The following is a 21,763-nucleotide window of genomic DNA, read 5'->3' on the forward strand; positions in this document are numbered from 1 at the left end:
TAAAAGGAAACAAGTACAATATGTCATTTGCTCCATTTACTAGAACAAACCACCACCTTTAGTCTATATAGTTTGGGTGTGCCCTTCTAGAAGATGATACATAGGTGACATTCATATGGGTATTTGAAACTTGGCTTCAAGATATGGGAGGACATCATCTAATATCAATAATCGCCAACCAACATTTAGCAATGATGAGTGTGATTGTCAAAGATTTTTCAAATACTAAACATCGTACTCCTTATGGTACTCTTCTTTGTTTGCTTGATATGTTTTTTTTTTAATACAATCCACACAAACTGAGAAATCTGTGACTAAGTGGCCTAAAATTTCATTATTCACTAATTTCTCTAATCTTTTTTTGGATATGTGTCACAGTTTTCTATACCACAAGGTTGATAAATTATCTTTAATCAAGTCACGTTTTAAACCAACATTCAAATGCATTACAACAAGGGATTGAGAAAAATCCATATTCAAATTCATATTGTATAAACCATTACAGAAAATTCAATAGCCAACCAAAATAGAATCTTTATATAACTTTAAAATCTCATGTCCAAAAGAAGTCAAATAACCAACACTATCTAATCTAGCCAATGAAATTAAATTCCTAGAAATAGAAGGAACATAAAATGTTTTGGGAAGATCCATCTAATGACCGCTCTCTAGTACTAAGTGGTATGTCTCAACTTCTACACTTCCGCTCCAAGCCAATTTCCTATATAGATGGTCTTCTCATTTGCTATCGACTTTCAACTCGAAAGGAATCCTTGTGTAGACACCCCATTTTTGCATCTGCCTGATTAATCAACTCGTCAACCCGATCGCAATGATTCCCAATTATGGATGTGTATTCTATTGCTTTATTTTGTTACCAGATGTGTTTCAGAAATCCGGATGAGGTATCTCGAACTGGCAAAACCTTAGAAACCATGCTATGTTAGGAAAATACGACCCCAGAAACATAGAAATCATCATCTTGCAGACCGAAAAGAAGCTTCACGATAAAAATCACTAAAAATTGACCGAATTACCAAAATACCCCTAACCTCAAAACAACCCTAGAGCCTACATTACGCTTAGGAAAACCCATTCAAACACATAAAATAATAAATCGAAACCAAATAAATTATTTCACCAATTTTAATAGAATTTGACAAAATTACGAAAATGCCCTCATAAAGTTCACAACCATTTCACATAAAAATTTTCATAAATGACACAAACCAACATTCTCATTGAATTCCTTACGAAAAACCGATTCTAAAACATCCTAGAACATTAAAAACCGACTTAAAACGTGAAAAGTCCTCTCCGGGGGTAAAACGGTAATTTCATAATTAAAAAATTCAAAATTAATAAATAAAACATTAGATAATTAAAGTGAAACATTAATGAAATTAATTTAAAATTTTGAACCTAAAAAATCAATCAATCGGACTCTCAGGCAAAATTGTTGAGGGTTCGTGGGATATTTCTTTAAGGACCCCTCCATTTGGGGGTCCAAAGAATTAAAGAAATAATGAAAGAGGGTTCTCCAAAAATTAAAAGTAAATCAAGCAAGACTAAAGTCAAGGTATTAAAGTCAATCAAGTGAGACTAAAGTCAAAATTAAAGTCAATTAAGCAAGACTGAAGTCAAAATATTAAAAGTCAATCAATTAAGACTAAAGTCAAAACATTAAAAGTCAATCAAATAAGACCAAAAATCATAATAGAATTCTAATTAAATAATAACTCTATCTAATAGAGTTCTAACTTAAAAACAATTCTACCTAAAACAATTCTAATTAAAACACAATTCTACCTAAAACAATTCTAATTAAAACACAATTCTACCTAAGACAATTTTAATTAAAACACAACTCTAATTGAAAGATCTCTAATTAAACGCTAACTCTATCCAAATCAACCCTAAAAAACATCTATAAATAGAGGTGCTCACACTCTATTTTCGTATCAAATCATAAACCCTAAGAGAAGTAGGTCTAGAAGCTCCCCTATCCCCCCCTAAACCCTAGTTTTGGAGCCCCAACCCCTTACCTAACATCCCCCCTTCAATTTTAGTCTAGAAAACACCTAAAATCCCTCCAAAAACACCCCTAAATCCGCAACAAACTTGAAGAGTTCAGATTCAGAAACAAGGAGATACCTTGATCTAGGAGATCCGAAGTCAAATCCGGAAACAGAACGAAGTAAGGGAATACAGTACAAGGAGCTCTTTTTGTCAGATCTGAGGGAGCAAAATCTTTGCTATCGGAAAGGTATGAATTTTTTATTTTTGTTTTTATCTAGGTTTTTAGCAATGTGATATATTTGGGAAGTTAATAGAGACCGGCTTTGGCCGGGCGAGGTTGGTGCCTAACACCTTCCAACCCCGTAACATGATCCCCGAATTCAGATTTTTTTATAGTAGATTAGTTCTTTTTATCCATGTTAGAGTCAGTTTGGTTCCTAGACCACAATAACTAGGTGGCGACTCCCAAACCTCAAGGGTCAAAAGCGGATCCGCGCACCCCGCGGATCGAGGGCGCTTTCACATTGCATTGAATTTTTAATATGAGTTATAGTTCTAGAGTCAATCCACAAAGTATTAGAAGGTACTTTAGTCAAATTAGATTCGAAACATCCTAAGAAAAATTCCTTACCTTTCTTTTCGAACCAACCCTTACGTTTGAGCCAGTCATTATTCAAATGTTCCTTTATGTTCTAAAAATAATATTTGACATCACTCAGATCCTTTCTATATGCCTGATTGCCAAAGTCAAATCCATTTACTTTCTTTGGTGAAAACCTCTTTGATTAACTACTAATATTGAGTATTCCCCTTCTAGTCTCAATCTCAATTTCTCCTGAATACACATATTGGTCAACTCATTCAAGCTCTACTTATGATGCCATGAAATTTATTACGTATGTCGAGAAATTAAGTCAATTATATTGACTTATTTCCTATTTAAAAAAATAAAAAAATTATTAAAAAAATCATGATATTATCGATCTAAAATAATAATTTCTAGAAAGAAAATTTGCTAAATAAAATATACAATTTGGAAAACCTTATCATAATTATGATCGAAGAATTAGAACATTTAGTCGAAATAGATAAAATTCAAAATTTTATAAGAAGTTCTTTTGTTCAAATGAACGTTATCGATGAATTCAAAAACATTGAAAAACATAGTTTAGATTTTTATCATGCTTAAATCCAAGATTAATATGACAAGTTATGAAAATATTAATTTTATCAAGAAAACTTAGGGCGTAGGAGTATTTTGGTCAATAGAGAGAAATCGATGAGGAATTTCAAAATTTTGAGATACATAATTCGAATTGGTCTAATGTAACGAACATAACGGAGAAAAGAAAAATATATGAAAAAATAATAATATTATTTAATTATTTTATTAAAATTGGGTTTAATTATAATTATTTATATAAAAAGATTAGATTGAAATTATGCAAATGTTAAAGGGGTAGAATGTAATTAAAATAAATATAAATATTATTATATAATATAATATAATATTATAAGTTAAAAGGTATTATAAGCTATGATACAATAGCTGTATTAATTTATATATTATAATATAAAATAAAGAATAAGTCGATGTTCATTAGATTTGTGACATTGAAACCAAAATAGAGACTGAATGAATTTGAAACTGGGATCGCGCACGTTGCGTTCAATCAAGATTTAAACGCATTTAGGATAGGAATTAAGATTTGGCATTGAAGAAGAAAATATATAAAATCCCGAGTTTTGATTTATATCTCAAGGAAACAAATAATGAAATTTTGAGAAAATCTTGAAAGTGAGACATAGGGGTAAAATTTTAGGATGTTCCTGATTATTTTTAATGGAATCTGACCTCACCATTGGATTCAAAATAATCGAAAAACATATTTTAACCAGTAAGCAAGTTCAAATGCGAGTCCGAACAAAAAAATTATAAAATCCTAGATTTCTGAGTTGGATCAAGCTAAAATAATGACTTTTTACTAGAGAAAAAATTGTTAAGATTTGATCATAACATTGGGTTTACAACGAAAAATTATTGAACATGAACTACTTGTCATTTTTTGAGTACAGAAATTCAAATTATCGTCAAAAATGAAAATGACATCAATTTTAGGGTCCCATTGGGTCAAAAATATAAATTTTTGTTAGAGATAGAATTTGTAGAAATTAATCACACCATTAAATCCAGAATAAAAAATTAGACAAATAGAGTATTCATTGGTCACTTTTGGAGTCCGAACGGTCAAGTTATCGTTAAACGAAACAATAGGTAAAATACCGATTTCGTCCAAAAAATTTATATAAATAAATTTTTTCACTATTCATCGTCATTTAAAATATAAAAAACCAGCCAACGTTTTTTTTTTTAAATTTAATTTTTTCCTCAACTTTCTAACTCAGATTCGTCGTGAATGGTTTACTTCGACCTTCGACATAGAAGGGAAAAACGTCCGCAGCCTCGACCTCTACAAAACTTCCTAATTTTCTTTCGTTTTCTCATATTTTTCATCACATATCATAAAAAAACAAAGGTATATATATATATACGGGACTTTCATAACTTCGACCTCGGATTTCATCTGTTTTGGGGTCAAACCGTCCTCTGTTACAGAAGGGAGAAAAGACGATGGCATCGAAATCTTCGAAATCACTAGGTCAGATTCAAAAATTAGTTGTCTCAAAGCTTGATCCATCTCGATTTTCACGTCGATCATCTCGATTTCCGCGTACATGCTTCAAATCTTTCGCACAGAGATAGTAAGGAACTCTCAATTTCTATTAGTAATCGTAGATTATGAAAATTACATTTAGGATTTTATTAAAACTTTGTGATGTATTTCCAAAAATATAGAATTCAATTGGTTATTTCAAATTCATACTAGAACTTGCATATTTTTTATGTTTAAATGCATTTTATAACAAATTATACGTAGGTAGGATATTTCATCAGGTTATTTCCGCTAGTTAGGTTCTATACATTGCTCAGACTCTGTTTTGATATAAGTTTTGTTATTTTTCAATGTTATTGATAAATAAATGAATTTCATAATTGAAAAAAAAAATAATTTAATATTTAATGAACTTATATTGAGTTGATGAATATCATAAAGTGAATATCTTGTTCGACAGATTGAAAACTGTGAAAATTAAAAGAAAAAAAAAAGGAAAAATGGGATGAAACGGTAAAATGTAAGAGTCACACCCGAGGGATGACGTATACATTTTACATTGTAATGTTGTATGTAGGTTCGTGAAGGGATATCAAGGGATAATGATTGGTTGCATGTTTATTTAAATTCTATTGACGCAGAGGCTCCAAGTTCTATTATTTATTTTAGGTCGGGTGGTCACAATTGCAAGGTAGGAAACTTGATATCTATTCTCAACCTTATATTGTTAATTTCTCTTTTATTTTCAAATGAAAATAATATATATGTAGCTATTTTGTGAGTTTTTAAAGAGTTTGTGAATGCCTGAAGGGATAGTACGTCAAATCATCTGGAGTGGGATACTATCTTGGGATGTACAGTAAGGACAACCAAACTCATACGTGGTATGAGACATGTATGAGAGTGTAGTCACAATTAGAATTCTGGTTTATTCCTCTATATCTTTACTAGTGAACTTGTAATATAAAGGTGGTCGTATACGAATGGTTTGTATATTTGGAAATCACATATACGTTTGATAGGCATAGACGAAGATGATTAGTCATTGATTACTAACAATGTATAGTAGTTGAATATTCTGACACATCGAAAAGAGACCCATTACTTATGGTCATGTCAAACAACCAACTTGAGCTGAATAAATGGTCAGGCAAGTGTGGTAAACAACGACTAGCCATAAAATCAGGAAGTAATACTTTATTATGAAATATCATGTCCCGACTGGGAGTAATCCAGTCGTGAATCCCAACTCTCTAATTTCACTACTCCACCATTGTGTATTATATATCTGTTGCCTTATTTTGATATATAAAATGAAATTCATGTTTAATGTTTTCATTTGGTTAATTATATTTGTATAAAAAAAGAAAATGTTATAGTGGGTACGATTGATTGATGTAATGTGAGTTTTAAAATGTTTAGTTGCTCATCCATTGCTATATGTACTAGTTAATCGTAATTTCTTCTATAAAACTTTGCATATTTTAAAATGATTCAGTATATTTATTCGTTCATGTTAGGAGAGGTTATTGGTAGAAATTGCTTGCTTCCCTTATGGGTAACCATTGTTACTCGCCCTTTCCTTCTCCATTTTTTTAGTTTCAGATTCAGAACTTGGCGAGGCTGGTATAGAGCATGAGTGAGGATCATCTGGTGAGTCAGATAGACAGCCAGAGTCTATTACCTGGTGAGTATTGGGGTTATACCCTCCTAGTGGTGTCGATTCATCCTCGAGTATTAAAGATTTTGTATTTAGCGTTAGGACTTTTGTTAGAGTAAGGAATGTTTGTATAATCCTGTATTTTGTTTATCCTTCCGCACTCTAATCTATTGTACGTTATTAGATGTATATATGCTTCCGTTAGTATTATATTTTGTCTATATATATGCAGGATTATGTATGTCGTCTATTAGGTGCAGGTTGAACGTCTTGAAATACTAATATAAACATATGAAACCATGCCTAAATTTCGAGGTGACACCTAGTGCCTCGAGATCTAACATGAGACTTTTTGTTAGTGTTTGGCGGGGCGCCACAAAATATCCATGACTTCGAAATCTTTTTAGTCACCAGATTATTTGGTTGAATCGCCGAGGGGATTAGCTAGAAAAATCATTTTTATGGCATAGGGACGCGTAAAACCTAGTTGCGAAGGTAGGAAACTTATAATTTTAAATTTGTAGTATAATTTTCAATGAAATTTATTTTATTTCAATTTTTATAGTTAGTTTCAAATTTATTATGATTTAAATTAAAAAAATTCATGCATCGAATTGTAGAATAATTTGTTTTATATCTTTCTTTGATATTTAAATATCGTGAAATAAAAATAAATAAATTTAGGTTAGTACAATCAGAAAGTCAATTTGTTTAACAAATTAATTTTCGTAGAGTGCTCATTTTAAAAATTATTAAGATGCCCTATTTTGAAAATGTATTTTCATTGGGTGATTAAAAAAATTGAAATGTGTAACTTTAAATTTGAAATCGACAATGAAAGTCTTGATTATTTATAATCGATAATGAAAGTCTCAATTATTTATAATCGAGAATGAGATTCTCGGCTGTATGTGCTTGTGTTGAGGAATTTCCAAGTTTAGAATGCTTTGGAGCACTATGTAATAGTACATGGGATGAAATTAGGACGGTAACCATGGAACAATGTACTTGCATGTTTACTATTTTACGATTTACTACTTTTGATATACTGCTGCATGTTTATAATTTTAGAATACCTAGGAATATTGTCACACTTGCAAATTTGTTTTAATTTATTTCAAATAAATTCTGAAAAATATAATTATTATTTTTATTATCTATTAAAAGGTAATAAATGCCCATAAGATTAATCAGTAACTCTTTCTGGAAACAATCAATTAATTAAGTATAATAGGGGTTGATATTCTCTCCGTAGTATGGGATACCACTTGAGAATATCTTAGTACCTACTATTCAGAAAATTCTTATCTTATCTTTATTGAAAAATAACAAATTGTACTGTAGAGATGGTTTGTAGATGACTAGTTGATTGAGGACATATACATACCACAGATGTACGATGAAGCTGGCTTGTCAAATGATCATTTACAATCTATAGTAGTCAAATGATTGATATTCATTAAGGATCAATGGTTAACCTGACCCAGAAAATACGGTCAACCAATTATGATAAATTGCTAGATTGACCATAAAATCAAGAATGAACAGTGAGTTCTACACTGGTTAAGTAGTAGAGCATCAATATATAGATCAGTACTTTTGTATTAATCGTATACCTCATCATTCTTATCAAATACACCACCAAGATTGATATTCTTATGACATGTTTATCTTTTTATTATTTCATTATGAGATAGAGATATTTCATTACTATTTTATTAAAGATTAGCATGTTTCGAGTGTTATTTGTTTTGTTTATTTATTTAAAAACATGTATTATTTATAATAGATTAGCTTGTTTATCCAATTCATATTAGGACTATTAATTTGAAATGTTAGTTTACTATCGAGTAACTTTCTTATTACTCAACCTACCAACAAAACATTACATATGTCCCAACTATCGAGATATCTATTTTTAATGAAAAATATTATATAGAAGGATCGCAAGATTAAGATGATGAACATTATTTCTGTTATATGTGAGTTAAGATTTGAGTTTAGCAAAATTTTTTGTGTAGCTTTGGACTTTATTGTATATATTAGTGTCATGTGTGCTGTGTATTTTTGTATGTATATATTCAGAGAGTGAAAGTTAATGGTTATGACGTAAACAATTGTTGATTGATATGAGATGTGTAGTGAATCTATGTATACTTTTGGGTTGTAATTATAGTATATTTGTTTAGTGATGTATATTCGTTATGATATGGTGGTTGGAATGTAGTAAATATATGGATTTTAATTATACAAGTATATTTCTATAGGTGAAAATTTTTCATAAGTCCAATTTTTAGAAGAAACTCTGTCGAAATTATTTGAAAAAATAAATCAAGAGGCGTGACACTACTTTTCCTTATTAGTGTTATAGTGGATCTTGAATTGATCAAATTGGGAGGGAAGTGACTTGAGAATAAAATGCACACGAAAGAACTTATCAATTCTCTTCTCTAAAGCTTTCAACTTAGCTACCTTGCCAGCCATGTTCGTAATGTGTTGTTGAACTATTTTTTGCCCATCATATTTTATCGTAATCAACTCTACCATTAATGTACCCATGAATGACTTGTCACGAATTTGAAATGATCCCCCACAGCTTTTAGATATTCCAATGCCAAATTAGCCTTGGGTAGAAATGTTTTGATATTGTTTGCAATGGTCATCCTCATCAATATCAGACTTAGTTTATTCATTCTCTCCCATGCATGAATGGCGTTCTCTTGTTCTTTTGTGTTCTCTGTAATGTTCATTGATTTTTCAACTAAGAGAGCTAGGTCAAGATCCATGACAACCAAAGTGAACTGAATCTACTCGTGCCATTCATAAAAGTTGGTTCCAATTAACATAGGTATGTGGGATGCTTGGGAGTGAAGTGAACCGAGGAAAGGTCTTGTAATAAGAATATTAGGCTCAAATTAGTACTTTGAGTTATATTTTAGTATAACTTTTATGATTTATATAGTGATAAACTATTAGAATAATGCTGAAGTGACCTCGGGCTAGAACCTCATATCGTATTTCTTAATATGAAAGTGAATGGGAACCATAGATGCTTTTCATCGATATACGAGTGAAAAAGCATTTATGGTTCCTATCCACTTTTACGTCAAGAAATGCGATATGAGATTCCAGCTTGAGGTCACTCCAGCATGACTCAATTAATTTCACCCCAGTTTCTCCTTTGGACTAAACTTTGGTATATTTTAATGTTTATTCACAGAGGGTAAAACTTTACTATCTTTATAAGGTGAATTAATTAAATTCAATTTATTCAGTTAAATATTGTTATCTTTGGGTATCAAATTTTAATTCTATTAAATTGAATAAATTAATAACCTTATCCCAATCCATAATTAATTGAAATTGGTTCTCGTTTGAGCTAGTTCCAATTTTCTAATTACAACCGTCATATTGAATGTTATTATTCATTAATGCCTCCCTACATGAAAATTCTCTAATGTTATTTGTCATTAAAGCAACAAAATTTGTACATGCCCAAAATTTATAAAGCCTAATCTACTTTGGTTAGTATTAAATCAACAAAATTTATACATGCCCAAATAACCAATAACATCCATTTATTATTAATCGCCCAAGAAATAAATATTCTTCTTAATTTTAAGTGCCTAAACTTTTGGGTACCTTTTATATTAATAATAATTTTTCAAAAAACCGTCAGTTACTTTAACTAAGGGTGGCCCTGTGACTGTCAAGGGATAATAATAAACATGTTTTATAGTTCAATTGGGTATATTATTTGTACGGTGCCATAAACAAATAAATCACAAGTTTCATGATTTGTGAATCTGACAACAAATATGGTCACAATAAAACCAGTAAATTTGTCTCATGGATTAAACTCTTGAATTCCAAATAATTATCAATTTCATAATCACCCAATAGACTGAATTGGCAAAACCGTTTTGGTTAAGAATATCAATAATTGAAATCGACAATACCTCAAGATCAGGATAAAAAAAATTCTTAAAACAAAAGTTTTCAACAATTTTGGGTCATTTCACTCATGACCGAAATGGTCAAAACTAAATATAAATATTTATATTTTATTACCAAATCGGTAACTATTTTACTATTTTTAATAATTTGAAATCTCCAAAACCAAGCGGGTTTTAACCCCAAATCAATAATCACCCAAAAACTAGAATTAAAAATAAAAATTAATTAATTTTTTCTTATAAAAATTATTGCGATTTTTCCCAAAATATTGATTCTACAATTGGGTTTTTACGAAATCAACAATTGGTCGATTTGATTGGTCATTCGGTCTAATGATCATGAAAATCGTTTAAAAAAAAATATCAAAATAAGAATTCTAAATTTTTTTATATCCCTAAATCATGGATAAAAAATTTTCATTATTTATTGCAAAAATTGATTTGGATTTTTTCAAAACTAAAACGAAATAAAATTTATTATAGTTTAATCCATTAATTATATGCCCTGAAACAAACTGTAAGTATTCTTTCAATTCAACATTCATGTGCCTACATATCTCTAACACGATTTGCAAACATAGCAAGATACAAAAATTCAAACCGCCTATCAATTATGAATGTTTATGATCAACATGGATTAATAACTATTAACTCAAGAATATTTTCAACTTTATAGGGTACCTATGTGTGATTGTCGCAGCCGCCATTAATCTCTATTATGCGTCGATTTAATCTCCTTTGATTATGATTTTTTATCTCTCGATTCACCTTCTCTTCCTTGATATTTTCCATTCTTGGATCGTATGCTTTTCTTGATAGTATTTCGATCTTCAATCACGCTTCTACCTTTACCACAACATGAATGTGTAAACCGTACGGGTTTCTTGAAATTCTTGAATAAAAATCACACACTTATAGGTGAGTAGATCCAATCATTTTATAAATAAGAGTAGAGGGCATAGATCCTCTCCAAGATTAAAACCTACCCATTATATAATGTTAATCCTTCTAGAATAGAGGTTTTCCATAAAATATAAACTCTCAACTGACCCACTTCAAATCGTGGGTTTTAACATAAAAAACATATGTAACTTTCATCAAATAAACAAAATAAAAAGAAAGAAATGTAGAAGAATATATATATAGGGAAATGTTCAGCACCAAACATTTTGGCAAAACATTTTTCAATACATGGGTTAAAAGTTTTTAAATGGGCTGATGTTTTGTGAGGGTGATCTCTACGGTGAGGAGATCATCATTACCAAAAATCAGCCCATTCCAAAACTTCTAACCTCATAAAAAATGGTTTACAAAAAATGGACGGTCCACAATTTTTCAACTTGTAAACATGGGGCTAGAAGTTTTGGAATGGATTGATTTTTGGTGAGGATGATCTCCTCAGCATAGAGATCATCCTCACCAAAAATCAGCCCATTCCAAAACTTCTAACCCATGTAGGACAAAAACGGTTGGCCAAAATGTTTGGTGCTGAATGGGACCCATATATAGCTGATTTGAGGTAATCAGAAAACCTAGATCAATATGAGATGGTTTAATAATTAAATCCCAAATCTATTGTAGAGGTGATTTTTGTGATCACCTCGGAATCTGAGTTTTCCTGTGTGCTGAATCTCCTTTGGATCATCCCTGTTCCCTGGTACACAGATCCTCCGATGCCTAAGTTAGATCTCACAAAAACTTCGACAGAGTTTTAATGAGGTAAAATTGTATACCTTTTGGTATGACCCTTCTCTTCTATTTATAGTGGAGGAACTTCCACTTTCTATGTTTCTAATCTTATCTCCTTCTATTTTGGATAAGAAATGTGGGATCTCTTAACAATAAAACCTTTCCTAGAATATCGCATTGAAATCCTAAGAGTCCAGGGATTTGCATACCTTTTCTTCCAAGATCACCTTCCCCTTGATCATTCCCCGAGCATCGATTACAAAGATGGAAACCTGAACTACCCGATCTATACATTATATGGGTCGGACTCAATAGATCGGGTAAGATATCAAACAGACTTCCGACCTATTTCACTATCTATGTGGCTAGGGAATTTATTCCTCCATAATGCTCTGTTTCAGAAGGTCAGGAGTATCATGTCCTTTCGAGAACCTTCACAAAACTATTCTGACTTGTACTCGAGCTCCAAGATTCTTGACATCAGATATATGGAATGACACAAATTAAATAGGTGTAATAGTGCCAATGTGCGCATTTATTAACCATTACACGTGTTTCTTATCGATAAGTCTGTAGTCATGAGCCATCGCCTCATTATGATGAGGCATTAAATACTTGTGTCTGACATTCTGAGTAGTTGGGTTCCTTCCACGTGGCGTTCCTCCATTGGCTTGGCATGGGGTGCGTGAATTTCGGTCACCTCGTGTTTAGGGCATAATGATAGCTACGATAGCCCATAATGTGCTATCTTCCCTAGGTAGTTCTGGCCCTTGGATTAAATATGAATCTCGAGGATATTCTCTTCATAAATAGGCTTCTCTTCTTCTTCATTTTAACTTTTCTTTGTCTCTTGTGTCGAAGTGGTGCCGATTTTTCTCCAGGACCTTCTCCATTTGGATTTTTAGGCCAAAGTTCCATCCACCTTCCCTTTCTCCCTTTTTGTTCAAGGTACCCTCTTTGCCTTTTCTGTCTTATAATTTTTCCTATATTTCTCTATTAAGAAACCCCCAAATTGACATGGGTAAAAATCCTACACCCCTACGAGACCGTTCGTGGAAGACTACTTCCGAGTTACGTACTCCATTTTAGAATTCGTAGCCACTAAATGATGTGACTTCACATACCCTAATGAGACTTGAGAAAAAGACACGACTATCATCTTTTGGGTCCAGTTCAAGGCAGGTTTTAGGGTCCCTTTGTCCCCTTTGACCTCGTAGTATTGAATTTCTACCACAAGTTTCCTAATCAAGTGATAGGGAACTTCTTCCACCTAATCTTCATGATCAAGCTGATGAATACCCGTCTCCCTGAAGGCCAAAGGCTTGGACTAGTAGATATTCGGGCCTAGTACAAGCTCTCCAATGCCCCCAAATGACCCGAATTCTTCTATTTGATGAAGAGACAAGTTCGGGAGATACTGACCAACTGCTCAAGATCAACAAAGATTGGTTCATGTACTCGGTCAGGCACACGGGTTCATGGGAGTATGCTGAGGGCCAGTCTACTCTCGACCTAAAGAACCATTACTTTAACTGGACGAGTAGGTATAATCAACATACTTTTTATTAATCTTTATACGTGCGTTGATCTTCCCATTCTCCGACTAACTCCTTTTTCTTTCTTCATTCCTATAGGTGTTAAGGACATAAACCTTCATTTTGTTCCCATCCTAGAGTCCATCTTCGCGGACATGGATTTAGGGGATAAACTCATCTCTGTTTCACCAGCTCTTCCCCTTACCACTCTGTCGTGATAGGGGAGAGGGTCATCCCATCTACCCAAACCACCATTCTTTCTTCTACTGCCTATTCTTCATTTTCTTTTAGGAATTCTTACTTGTAGTCTGAGGAGAAAATGTCTTCTCAATTGATTACTCGAAAAGCTTCCGTGTGCAAGTGCCCTACCCCCAAAGCTTTCCTTATGCCCGTATCCATCCTGTCCCTTACTGCTCATCCCTTCCCATCTCGTTGCCCCCTAACGCATTCTCAATCGGGAGGCAGTGACCGGGCAGGTTCGGTGGTGTGTTCCAGCTCTAATCAATAGAGCAAGAAACAGAAGAAAAGTCCTACTTCTACTGACCAAGGCCATAATGTCGGAGGATCCCAAGGTCCTAAGGATTTTCTTCCTCAAGAACTTTTCCCCAAGGATAAAATCCTGACAGTGAGGATTCCTCTTGAGGTGCTAGTTCTATCTGACCCCAAGGTTGCCCGAGGGCTAATGGAGGGAAGACTTCTCCCTAGTGATAGGAAAATGACTTCCGACCTTCTAGAGAAGGATCTGATATCCTTCATTGATAGCCTCTATATCCAGATGATCCAAGTAACCTATTATGCAACCCTCTTTTCTTTTTGAGCATTCCGATCTGTATTATCTTAATTGATTTTGTTTTCCAGGTCCAACACGGGTTGTTTGCTTTCATGAGGAGTCAGTCAGATGAGTTTAGAGGCGCTCGTTCCTCTCGCTAATCCTTGGAGGTGAAGGAAAAGGAAAATTCTGACCTTAAGGGCCAGTTAAAAAGTTTGCAAGAAAAACTCGAGGATCTACAAACTCAACTAACTCAAAGCACCTTAGCTTTTGAAGGTTGGTTGAAGAAAGAGGCTAAGAAGAAGGACGGTTTGCACAAGCCCTAGAGGAGCAGAAAGCTGATCTACAACGTCAACTGGACGAGAATGTGAAGGAATAAGAGGATGCCTTGGAAGAGGATAGGAAGCTTACTATCAAGTTGGAAGTTGGCCTTCTTGAGTTCCTGACGACTTCCTATCCCCCAACTGTTCTCTCATGTAATTCTTATCTTTTTTTTATCATTTTATAATGAACCTTATATCAATGAAAGCTAGTTTCGTTATGTCTTATGGATTTGTCGATTTTTATAATAACAAGCAACTAACACCTTTTCCTTTTCGATTTATAATAGTCATCTTCATTAGAATTCTTTTTTACTTTCCTTGTTGTAAAATTTGACTGGATCCAAAATCTACCTTATTGCCTTGTCTAAAGATTGCACCACTCACCTCATAGAGTGATGCTCAGGTCCAAGAGGGACCGACCCTATTTGGTTTTTGTATCACTTACCTCATAGAGTGATGCTCGAGTTCAAGAGGAACTGCCCTTATTGGATTTTTACATCACTCACCTCATAAAGTGATATTCGGATTCAAGAGGAACCGAACTTATTGCCTTTTTAAGAATTGGAATAGGAAATGGGAAACTTTTATAAAGAAATTAAGATAAGAAATGGTACCGGTGAATTCCTCGAAACTTATACAAGATGTTAACAGAATAAAATTTAAACTAAGTTATTCTGAATGAAAACCTTTGAAAAAAAATCCTACTTACTTGACAAATCCTACCCCTATTGAAAATACTTCTTAAGGTTCAATGCATTCCATGGTGACTCAAGTAAATCCCCAGCCATCTTCTTCAAGTAATACGTCCCTGCTTGTTCGAGCTTGTCGATCATGTATGGTCCTTCCCAATTCTCCCTGAGCTTTCCATTATTCGGCACTTGTGTGTTCTGGAAGACTTTCTTCAACATAAGATCCCCTATCCTAAACACTCTCATGCACATCTTTTGATCGTAGGACTTTTTAGATCCTGGTGATATCTTCCGAGCCTTTCTAATACTCTTTCCTTTGTTTCGTCTATCTAATCTAGGTTCTGTGCCAGTAATTCCTCGTTCACTATGTCTCTGGCTATCCGAGTTCGACCGGTAGGTGCCTGAATCTTTGTTGGGATCATAGTTTCTGTCTCGTAAGTTAGGGAGAACGGAGACATTTCCGTGCCTCTATGCGCAGTAGTCCGGTATACCCATAACACGTTGTGTAGTTCATCAGCCCACTGACCTTTTTTCTCATCCAATCTCTTCTTCAAGTCTTCGAGTATTGCCTTATTGGATGCTTCTACTTGTCCGTTCCCTTAGGGATACCTCAGAATTGAATTCAATCTTCGAATTCTGTATTCTAGATAGTAAGTGAGGACCTACTTACCCTTAAATTGCTTCTTGTTATCAGTTATGATGGTGTACGATATTTTGAACCTAGTTATGACGTATTCCCAAATGAACTTTACAACTTCTTTTTCTCGAATTCAAGCTAAAGGGGTGGCTTCTATCCACTTGGTGAAATAATCTGTTCCAACAAGCAAGAACTCCCTTTTCCTAATTGCTCAGGGGAACGGTCCCATAATATATACTCCCTAAATGGTGAAGGGCCAGGGAATGAGGATCTGGTGGAGTTCTTTCGAGGGTTGGCGTATCATGCGAGCATGTCTTTGGCACTTCTTGCATTTCTGGACATATTTTTTAGCGTCCTCCTACATGTAGGGCCAGTAGTATCTTTGTGAAAGAACCTTGTAAGCCAATAACCTTCATCCTTAATGGTTTTCACAGACCCCTTCGTGTATTTCCTCGAAGATCAACTGCGTTTTATCTGAACTTATGCACTTTAGGTGTAGTCCCCCATAGGACATTCAGAAGGGCTCTCCTTCTAAGAAAACATAACGTTCCTGAAATTACAGGCTTTGACAAAGTATAGACGTAGAGGGGGGGTTAATAGGACTATTTAAAAATTCTTCTAAATGTGAACACTTAAGTGTGACTGAATTTTTAATGAGTTCGTTCTATTGATACATTCATCAAATCATTCATGGAACACAAAATTTATGCAAGCTACGATAAATCATGACATACGTTTAGATTTGCATGAAGATAAGGAAATTAGAGAAGAACATGAGACACGCAATTTATAGTGGTTCAGCAACTGTGCCTACGTCCACTCCCAAGAGAATTCCAATCGATGGTTCTTTGGTATTTATTAAAACTGAGGTTTTTGGTTCACCTTAAACCTCACATAGAATTTTCTGGGGTTAATTCTGCAACCCTAAGATTGAGTGAACCACATCCACTCAAAATGTCTGAGTTTTATACTTCGGGAACTCAGTACCCTTTATCACTCAACTTGAGTCCGCAACTCAATCAAGTGCTTGATTTTGAAGGAGAAATCAAGTAAACTATTACAAGAGTATTTTGAAATTTAAAACAAACAAATCACACTCACAATTATGACGATTGAGGTAAGTTTGTTATTCTTCGGTTCTTCACTACTTCCTTCATCAATGGCTCCTCGCCTAGCTCAATGTTAGAATGTAAATGCTTGAAGGATGAAGTAAGTGAAGCTTGATAAATCCAAATGAAGTAGCTTGATGTGTATGGTTTTGACTTCACCTCACGATTTTTCTTACTTTGTTTAAGCCTTTTGAAGTGTACTTATTCGCTTGGGCTTAACTCAGAAGATGTTGATCAATCAAAGAATGAAGCCTAGAGCTTTTCTTTTATAAAAACTACTCTTAACGGCTTCCTATCGGTGGCACCCGAATCCCATCGGTGGCATCGACCAAACATAACGGTCGAAAATCTTACTGTTGAACATTATCAGCAGCACTGTCGATGGAACCTCCAAGAGTCATCGGTAGGACCGATGAGCATTATAACGGTGGAACCGGTAGAACTATGCTTCTGCCACCGAAAAATGATTTCTCAATTTGTTCTGGCGATGGATGGCGATGGGACCGACAAGTTGTTCATTGGTAGAACTGATGACTATTCTGTCGGTGGGACCGACAAGTTAGTGCTTCTGCCACCGATAGAAGATATCCCATTTTCATTTGTCGGTGGCTGACGGTGGATCCTTCACTCTTGCCGACAGCTTCTGTTTCCCTTGAGATAGAGTTGATTTTTGGGATGACCTTAGAACATGCACAAAATGCTTCGATAAACGTGTCATGATGCTCCATGGGTGAAGATGTCCCTTGTCCTTGATTGGTTTTGATACACTATGAATTTATCGTTGATGCAATGCATACGAACAATGTCTTCCAGTAGTTACAACATGACAACACACGACTAATCTTGGAATTGACAAAATATGGTACTAACAATTTTCCCCTTCGTCAATTACAAGACAAAACCAATCCTAGACTACCAACTGTGAACCATTTGTAAAAGTAATCACTTACATGAAAAGCCCAACAAGATCTTACACAAGATATATAAATACAAACCAGTAGGACTCTTAAAATATTACAGATAGATATAGGATGTAAGACAACAGATATCTCCCCCTTACTCATTGCATTATTCATATATGCCTGCATTAAAACATGTGTTCACAAGTGGGACGCCTTCTCCCCCGTTTTATCAGTTGTTGACAAAGGGTGAACCACCCAAAAGCCAATACCAAGGAAACCAAATAACAAGAGATACAGCAGGGTGAACAACTACAGAGATGCACAATAGTGAATATGCCAAAAGTGAGGATGCATGCATCAGTGAGAAGGGAAATGAAGTTACACATATATTCATTATAAATAGTACAAGGTACAGAAGATAGATAAATACACGTCATGACAGAAGCAACCCGACAAAATACAACTGAACAACAAAACAGTTGGAGAATATAACTATAAAAATTAAGCACTGCTAGAGCTGTCATCTGAGGTCGTGCTCGGGTTCACAAGCCCGAAGAAGAGTCTTGAGGTACCGATTCATCTTCTTTAGGCGCGACTCCAGACGAGTTTGCCCTTGTACCAGGTGGAGCTGGCCTGCTTCTAGAGCAGCCAATCGAAACTCAAGGTTGTAGGGGGCAATCGGAAGAGTAGCGGGGGCGTTTGGAGGAGGTGGAGTGGGGACCCGACTGGCTGGGCGAGGTGGGGGAGGCGCCGCTGAAAGGGCAATCCACATCTTGGAGAGTGTAGTGGTTGTGAAAAGTTTTTCATGAATTACCAGACTGGTGTCAACCGGAAGACCACAAAAGACGGCCAATTGAAAAATAAGGTGGCCATATGGTAGGTTACCGGACGTGCGACTAGAGCGGGCAAAATCGACAATCGTATAAAGGAGATAGGTGGCAAGGCACATGGCTTGTCTGGTGGCAACACAGTACAGAGTATCGGCCATGTGCATCGCAACATCGGTCTTGTTCCCAGCACGCGGATAGAGATTAGAGGTAAACAGTTTATGAAATAGTCTATACCACGGGAGGAGATCCGTGCCACGAATAATACTGTCCTTGACCCACTGGATGTCCCAACACCCACAGAGTACATCCATGTACACGTTTCGACGAGTCCCCAGGTCAGAAAGGGGATCAGGATGGCCAACATAAGTACATGTAACTCCCAGGATGGAAGCAATAGTGGCGGTAGTAACATGAGTGTTGATCTGATCGGGCGTGTCGAATGCCACCACGTCAAGGAAAGGAGGGAAGTCACGAGAGTCCACAATGCTGGCATAGAAGCGACGAACTCGCGAAGGAAAGACATCGCCTCCAAGGTCCAGAAGTGCCTTCCAGCCCATTTGATGAAGTAAATCAGGGATGCCAAATGGGTGCACTACTACGATCTCCATGCGGCGTTCACAGACAATCGAGCTGTCTCGAAGGGACTACAACCGCTCTACATATTGGCACTGATCATCATCAATGCCTATATCTGAAGCAGGAGGATGGCGAGAACCCTGTGGAGGGGGTAGATCAACGTCCTCTTCATCATTGTCTTCGTCGTCAACGGAGGAGGACGAGGAGGAGGAAGGGCGAGCAAATGATGTAGAAGCACGCTTGCTTCTAACATTCCTTTGGGCCGGTGGCCGCCTCGCTTGGCGACGACGATCCATGAGACGGATGATGAGTCCAGCGGAGATCAGAGTAAGGAGAGCAAAGAGAAGCATCATGGTGGTAAACGACAAGAGAGAGAAGGTATAGAGAGAGAAGGCAGAGAGAGACGAAGGAAGAGGGAGAGACAAGCCAATGAAATAGTGAAGGAAAATAGAAGGACGCGAAGAGAAAATGGGGAAAAAGGGTTTAAAACGACGAATCGCATGCTATCGGTGGGACCGTCAGATTCTGTCGGTGCTACCGACATCTACCGATGAGTAATCTGGCGGTGGAACCGACAGAATGCTCATTCTGCCACTGACAAATTTCCTCCCCTTTTTTTGTTTTTTTTTTTTTTTGTTGTTTGTGAGACTAACATTTCTCAAATTTTCCAATAAGGGCATATAATAATAGGGGCCAACCGAATGTTCAATGAAGAGCGAGAGTGGGAAGCAATCCTGCATCCCTAGTGCACATAGACACTCTTGTATTATGTCGGAAAAGCCCTGCTTATAAAGAGTAGACCCCAATGGATTTCCGAAGGTGATCAAACCTTAGGGAATCTAATGGCTTAGTGAGAATATCAACAAGTTGACTTTCAGTCGGTACATATTCCAGTCTGATTATGTGTTCTTCAACAAGTTCACGAATGAAGTGATGTCGAATATCAATGTGTTTAGTACGAGAGTGTTGGACCGGATTCTTTGAGATATTGATGGCACTGGTGTTATCACATAAGAGGTTCATCGTATCTTAAGATATCCCATAGTCCGCGAGCATCTGCTTCATTCATAGAAGTTGCGCACAGCTACTTCCAACTACAATGTACTCAACCTCAATGGTGGTAAGGGATATGGAACTTTGTTTCTTACTATGCCAGGCAACTAAATAGTTTTCGATGCAGAAACAACCCCTACTACTGGATTTTCTATCATCCATGTTGTCGGCCCAATCAGCATCTGAGTACCCGACTATAATGGACGAGGAATCAAATGGATACCAGAGACCATTTTCGGTAGTACCGGCTACGTACCTGATAATTCTCTTAACAGCTAGGAGATGAGATTCCTTAGGATCGGCTTGAAAACGAGCACAGGTTCCTACTCTGTAAGAGATATCGAGCCTACTGGTTGTAAGATAGAGAAGGCTATCAATCATACTCCTGTAGAGATGCTCATCTACACTCTTACCTGAAGGATCTTTAAAAAGTTTAAGAGTGGTGCTCATAGGAGTATGGTGAGTTCGACCAGATTTTAAACCAAATCGATCTACCAAGTCTAGCGCATATTTAGTCTGGGAAATGAACATGCCATTCTCGAGTTGCTTAATTTGCAATCCCAAAAAGAAGCTAAGTTCACCAACCATGCTCATTTCGAATTCAGATTGCATAAGGTGGGCGAATTTGTTAGCCAATCCTTCGGCAGTGGACCCGAACACAATGTCGTCCACATAGATTTGAGCAATAAGAGTGTGACCATCAATTTTTTAAACAAACAGCATTTTATCAATGCTCCCCCTTACAAATTTGACTCGGCAGAAACTGAATCAATCTTTCATACCAGGCACGGGGGGGCTTGTTTGAGACCGTAGAGAGCTTTTTTCAGTCTGAAGACTTGGTGCGGATGTTTGGGACCAACAAATCCTTTTGGTTGTTCAACATATACTTCCTCATCTAAGAAGCCATTAAGAAGGCACTCTTAACGTCCATTTGAAATAGTTTGAATTTCATCACACATGCAATGGACATCAAGATCCGAATTGACTCAAGTCTTGCTACCGGGGTGAAAGTTTCATCAAAGTCAATCCCCTCAATTTGAGAGTATCCCTGAGCAACCAGACGAGCTTTATTTCGGACAACATTGCCAAGTTCATCAGGTTTGTTCTTATAAATCCATTTTGTCCCGATGACTGGTGGGATGATCCTTGACAACAGGTAGTATTTCTGGAACTTGAGACTTTGGGGGTGGTAAGGATGTAGGAGGGAACACTCCCTCGTCCTCACCTTCAGCGTCAGAAGGACCATTCTTCTTAATGGGTTGATCATTGATCACCACATTTATGGATTCTTGAATTGCGGAGGTTCTTTGATTAAAAACTCGAAAAGCACGACTGTTCAAA

At 35.8% G+C, this 21,763-nt stretch overlaps 1 protein-coding gene across 1 annotated transcript; it reads right to left on the reverse strand.

Annotated features, from left to right (window-relative positions):
- Positions 1–20,434: 20,434 nt before the first annotated feature.
- Positions 20,435–21,016, reverse strand: LOC147394217 (secreted RxLR effector protein 161-like). Its single transcript, XM_086453244.1, has one exon. It carries the CDS (start codon positions 21,014–21,016, stop codon positions 20,435–20,437), a length of 582 nt encoding a protein of 193 aa, XP_086309370.1.
- Between the last annotated feature and the right edge of the window lie 747 nt (positions 21,017–21,763).

Source organism: Akebia trifoliata, chromosome 9 (assembly GCF_017979445.1).
Source record: "Akebia trifoliata isolate Shusen 1 chromosome 9, ASM1797944v1, whole genome shotgun sequence".
NCBI lineage: Eukaryota > Viridiplantae > Streptophyta > Magnoliopsida > Ranunculales > Lardizabalaceae > Akebia > Akebia trifoliata.